Here is a 6,219-nt window from a genome sequence, read left to right on the forward strand (position 1 = left end):
TTCAAGGTGGGAGGAGACAGAAGGGCATGGCATTTAGCCTGAGGACTTAAAGAGACAAAATCCATTCTGTCTGAGGATTTTGTATAGGTAAGCACTCGTTGCTGGTTGTTCCGTTTCTCTGATCTTTCAGATTTCACCCCCTAATGCTTGACTCTGGGCTTTTAGTATTAAGGCCAATTGGAAATCACACTACATCTGGTGCCCATCCTCCTGGAGGGAGAAACTGTCAGTAGACCCTAGGAGACACCCAGAGTTGAAGAGATGGTTGTGAGAATCTGGGCAGCTGAGGTCTTTGAGGTTGAGTCTGGGCAGCTGCAGAGGAACAGAGCACTGCCTCTCCCAGAGGGCCCAACTAGAGACCTGCAAGCCCAGCACACGAGAAAACTACCGGAGACCAGGAATGGGTCACCCCACACACAGTCATCACAAGATCACAGGTAACTGCCCAACCCAATTGAGCCAGGAGCCTGTGACCGTGTCTGTCCACCTGCATACAAAACCTCATCATTCAGGAGGCAGTAGGCAGGGCTCTCGGAGAGACCTGACCCCCACCCAACACATTACAGGGATAGACAGAAGGACTGGGAACATTCAAGACAGAGTGAAGAAAGAAAACAATCAAGAAACAGTATCAAATCAGAAAGAAATAAATTGCCTTTAATACACATATGTACACATACATATATATACACAAACATACATATATATAAACAGTCACAAGAATTAATGAGTGAGTTTAGCAGGATTCTCGCATGCAGGCTGTTTGTACACAGCTAGTCACTACTTAACAAGCACAACCATTTGTCTCAATGTTGCTCTACACTAATCTGAAAGAAGGCCTGGGAGCCTCAGATATCCTGCTCTGGGTTTTCTTTCTTGTCTTCTCAAAATAAATCAGTTTTTCCCTTCTGTATGAAAACGATCAACCCAGTGGTTATGAAAGAGAGTCTGCAGACCGAGATTTGGTGAGTGTAAGGCCCATATTAGAAAATGGTAGAGTAGTATATCTAGAGAAATTTAATACGTGACTATATAAATCTTTAATTCAGGAAATCTGCTTCTTCTAATATACCTTAAGGAAATAAGTTTTCATGAACTCAATTATTTATTACATAGGAAAGTATGGATAAGGCGAAATGTTTAGTATCTGTATGTAGGATTTTTTTTAATGAAAAATTTTCCTGCAAATTGTGAGGAAATGGAAAAACTAATATTCCGTAAGAGAAATATTTCCAGGAAAATATTAAAGGATAAACCTAAAAATGTCTTTATTGCCTTTATATACCTAGTTCTATAGAACCCCTCCCCCACACTCTTTTTTACAGTACTTTGGGATTGAACTCAGGGACTCGGGCACGCTAGCAGAGCTCTTTAGCATATTCTAACAAAAAATCCTACTTCAAAGATAACCATACTGTGTGCTGAATAACCAACAGACTTTAAATAATATCATTTTTCTTTCCATTTACTAAAATACTTTTCCCTGCTTTGGACTGTGAGAAATTTTAAATTTCAGAACTTTCCTTCCAACCAAAGTACACAGATGAGAAAACCTGGAGGTTTCTGCCATAGCCAAAAGTAATGTCAGACCAAAACATCTAAACCACAATATGTTAGTTTTATTTTGTTCAGCAACAAATATTTAAGCACCCTTTCCTTAAGCAAAAGGGAAACAAACTAACCATGGGGCTGATAAAAAGGAAATCGCATCAAAACATTGAAATTTGAAGGCAAGGTAACAATTACCAAAACCACGAAATGCCTTTGTCCTGTCTTTTAGGGGGAGAAAGTTTAGGTGTGATGAATCCTTCCTCTTCCTCGTTTGACAACAGCCACAAACTGGAAGTGCTGAATATTTCTCATCACCAGGGAGAGCTGGTCAAGAAAGCTATTGATGGAAATCTGGAAGAGACTGATGTCATCAGTTGTCCACCTACTAAATGTGAGAGAAAGAAACACCATCAGGGAAATGACGGATCTGTTCAGGTCCCTCACACCATACCTTCCCACTTACATCTAACCCACCAGTGTCTCTCCATTTGGACACCCCTAGAGCACACACTGCCTCCCAACTCTGAAACCACCCCTACTCCAGGCTTTGGGAAAACTGACACAACCAAGGTACTGTCATTCACAGTGTACTCCTGTGGAACCATTGGTGGCTGGCGCTGGGCATTGGCGACCAGGGACCTGCGGACCATGTCTGCCTCTACTGCAGACCCGAAAGGCACTCTTACAGAGCTGGAGGGGGCTATGGTTAAGGTATCATCCACTATTAGGTTTCCTATTGCTATGTGGCCTGGTATACTTCTGAGGCCTGTCTGACACTGCCCCCATGTGCAACCCAAGACCAAGACTGTCCCAGAATCTTCTTTCTGACGATGCTAAACAAGCATCATCTACCTCCCACCTCCCAACAGTTCAGGTTATCTTCTACATTATGAAGTCTTCTCAGGATTAGGCAACTCCCTGTCCTGATAGCATGACATTTCTTCTTGAACTAACTGTCCAGAGTGTACCAGTCTGTCTCTTCCTTCCCTTGCTGTCAACCTTCCTGCTCACCCACCCGAAAGACTTTGTTTCACGTTTCATCCTTCCTATCTTCCCATAGCCCTGGCCAAAGGTCTCCCAAGAAAGGATACAATTCCAGGGATCGACTTGCAGTTGTTACAGCATCTCCACTGGGTCCAGAGAGAAGTGGTGGTAGCTCATCTTGGAGAACGACAGCTGCCTCTTCAGCGGCCACACCTAACCCTAAAGGGCTCCCTGGGTGGGACCTGCCTGGAACAGACTGGCTATTGGCATCTTGTGGGCCACTCTCACGAGGGACCTCGTCTTGGTCACCCTCTGCCGCCGAACTCTGAGAGCTAGCCTGGATATCGGAAGCTCGAGGTCGCTGCTGTCCATCCTCGCCTTCTTCAACCCGTGTTCTACCACCTGTGGCCTCACCAGGATCCTGCATGGCGATTCGGACTTTTCACTCAGCTCCCCTGCCTTAAGCAACGGCACTACTCAGGCTCAGCTAAGGAGATGAGGTGGCAGTTATGAGCCCCACCGAGCACACCACGTGAGGCGCACTGTGCTTGAACAATCGAGTTCTCGCGAGATGAGCTACTTCCTGTCTTTTGGTGGGTGGGGGAGGGGCACTAATAACTCTTGTTCCCTTCAAGCAAGTTCTTGGGAGGGTTGGCTCCTGCTGAGCTACTTTCTGGCTCTTGGAGTGTGTGGGATTGGAGAACCACCACCAGCTTCTGTTCCTTGCAAGCAAGTTCTCTTGAGAGTTGGCTCCTGCTGAGCAACTGCCTGGCTCTTGGTGGGTGTGTCTGCTACCCCACCCCCCTACACACACACAGGCACAGGCAGAATTCCTACTTCCTAACTGGGCTCTTCCTCTAGGTGGCTTGTACTGATGAAACCATTCGGTATAGAATTCCCCTATGATTCTTCTCCATTCTCGAATGTCACTGCTTCCTTGGCACACAGAAAGTCTGAGGCTTCATGAAGTTCTCTGTGGCACCGGTGGTATATGGTGCTGCAATTGGCTTCAGCAAGCAGGTCCAGTCTGTGTCTGGCATCTCTGTAGTTGTTGGGACCTTGAGAGATGGGTCTCCTGAGCCAAACTGTTCCCCCTGTATCCAGAATACCCTTGTACACAATGCAGCCCTACATCCCTCACCAGAGGGGCATCCCTTAATGACACTGATAAGTGTGACTGAAAGACATTAGTGCTGGCCGAGATCAGAGACAGATTTTCACTGCATCCCTATAATCATGTTCCTAAAACTGGATTCTTGTTGGGGGATGGAATGGCATGGGATAGGATGGCATGGGATGAGCTAAAAGGCATGTACCCCTGCCCCATAATTGGGTGTCAAGAAGCAGTCAGTAGGTTAGTCGCATATATGATGCCACTCTGGATAACATCACTGTGCTCATGATCCAGGGGACCCACTTGAACTACCATCCAGGACAGTGGCCTTTGATTACATTTCAAAACAGAGGTAAACATAGCAGAAAAGGATTAGCTATTAGCTCAGGTAAACTGTTTCAGTCCATGAGCCCATCATGGTCTTGACTTCACTGCTCATATTCTCATTCTTCTCACTTTTCAACTGGACTTTGGGTGCTCAGTCCAGTGCTCCAATGTGGGTCTCTGCTTCTGTTTCCATCAGTTGCTGGATGAAGGTTCTATGGTGATATTTAAGATATTAATCAGTCTGACTACAGGGCAAGTCAACATCAGGCCTTCTCTCCTTTATTGTTTAGGGTCTTAGGAGGGGTCATGCTTGTGGATTCCTGGGAAATTCTCTAGAGTGAGGCTTCTGCTAACCCTATAATGACTCCCTCAATCTAGAGATCTCTTTCCTTGCTCTCCTCTCTGTCCTTCTTCATCTCAACTATCCCTTCCCTCAAGTTCTCCTCAGCCCTCCCTTTCTTCTCTCCTCTTCTGCTTCTACCCTCCCTCCCTTCTTCCCCACCCCATGCTCCCAATTTTGTCAGGTGATCTTGTCTGTTTCCAACTTCCAGCTGGATCTATATATTTTGGTGATCCCCTGATTACTTCACTTCTCTAGGATCATGAACTATAGGGCCAATGTCCTTTGTTTATAGCTAGTATCCCCTTATAAGTAATTACACACCATATTCATCTTTTTGGGTCTGGATTATCTCACTCAGGATAGTGAATTTTGCACGCAAAATTCAAGATGTCACTTTTTTTTTAAGCTGAGTAGCACTCTAATGTGTAAACGTGCCACATTATCTTTATCCATTCTTCAGTTGAGGAACATCTAGGTTGTTTCCAGGTTCTGGCTATTACAAATAGTGCTGCTATGAACATAGTTGAACAAATGCTTTTGTAGTATGATAGGGAATCTCTTGGGTATATTCCCAAGAGTGGAATTGCTGGGTCCTGAGGTAGGTTGACTCCCAATTTCCCGAGAAATCATCACACTGATTTCCAAAGTGGTTGCACAAGTTTGCATTCCCACCAACAATGGATGAGTGTTCCCTTACTCCTCATCCTCTCCAGCATAGGCTATCATTGGTGTTTTTGATTTTAGCCACTCTGACAGGTGTAAGATGGTATCTCAAGATTGTTTTGATTTTCATTTCCCTGATCGCTAAGGAAGTTGAACATGTCCTTAAATAAGTTTGGGCCATTTGAACTTCTTCTGTTGAGAATTATCACTTCAATTCAGTACCCCATTTTTTAATTGGGTTATTTAGAATTTTAATGTCTAGTTTCTTGAGTTCTTTATATATTTTGGAGAATAGACTTTTGTCTGATGTGGGGTTGGTGAAGAACTTCTCTCATTCAGTAGGTTGCCTATTTGTCTTATTGACAGTGTCCTTTACTTTACAGAAGCTTCTCAGTTTCAGGAGGTCCTATTTATTCATTGTTGCTCTTATTGTCTGTGCTACTGGGGTTATACTTAGGAAGTGGTCTTCTGTGCCCATGCATTGAAGGCTACTTCCCACTTTCTCCTCTATCAGGTTCAGTGTGGTCAGATTTATATTGAGGTCTTTAATGCATTTGGACTTGAGTTTTGTGCATGGTGATAGATATGGATCTATTTTCATTCTTCTACAGGTTGACATCTAGTTATGCCAGCACCATTTATTGAAGATGCTTTCTTTTTTTCCTTTGTATAATTTTAGCTTCTTTGTCAAAAATCAGGTGTTCATAGGTATGTGGATATCCAGGTCTTCAATCCATTGGTCAATGTCTCTGTTTTTATGCCAATACCAAGCTGTTTTCATTACCGTAGCTCTGTAATGGAGCTTGAGAGATGGCTCAGAGGTTAAGGAGAGTCTGCATTGTTTTCAAGGATATAGTATTAAAAGTTTGGCAGTAGTGGATTACATAATATGAATTTCAGCCTGAAATTCATTTGGGAAATGAATCTTTAAACACTGACCAGTACTTCTGGGAATTTGTGCACATAAAATCACTTCACATTTTGGTAAAGTTATGAAATAATTTGTATAAGGACTTAAAGTTAAATTCAATTTGGGGCTTAAAACTCTTATTAAAGCAATAAGCACAAAGCCTATTAGAACTATTTTTTCTTCATTTGGGCACTAAATATAGCAAATCCATTTTTATCACAAACTCCTAGAAGATCCAGGATTTCTAACATTGTCATAAACACACAAATCTTTTATAAAACAAAACCCGTGAGTTTAAAGCCCCACCCCACCGCTGGCAGATGGGTA

The 6,219-nt window shown here is 43.4% G+C and overlaps 1 protein-coding gene across 1 annotated transcript; it reads right to left on the reverse strand.

Annotated features, from left to right (window-relative positions):
• Window positions 1–631: 631 nt before the first annotated feature.
• On the reverse strand, window positions 632–3,067 carry LOC148117229 (uncharacterized). The gene is made up of 3 exons (XM_087902776.1): window positions 2,643–3,067; window positions 2,113–2,241; window positions 632–1,936 (listed from the first exon to the last, which is right to left on the reverse strand). The coding sequence occupies exons 1-3, from the start codon at window positions 2,960–2,962 to the stop codon at window positions 1,792–1,794; spliced, it is 594 nt and encodes a 197-aa protein (XP_087758902.1). The 5' UTR covers window positions 2,963–3,067; the 3' UTR covers window positions 632–1,791.
• Between the last annotated feature and the right edge of the window lie 3,152 nt (window positions 3,068–6,219).

Source organism: Myodes glareolus, chromosome X, assembly GCF_982192425.1.
Source record: "Myodes glareolus chromosome X, mMyoGla1.1, whole genome shotgun sequence".
Classification (NCBI taxonomy): domain Eukaryota; kingdom Metazoa; phylum Chordata; class Mammalia; order Rodentia; family Cricetidae; genus Myodes; species Myodes glareolus.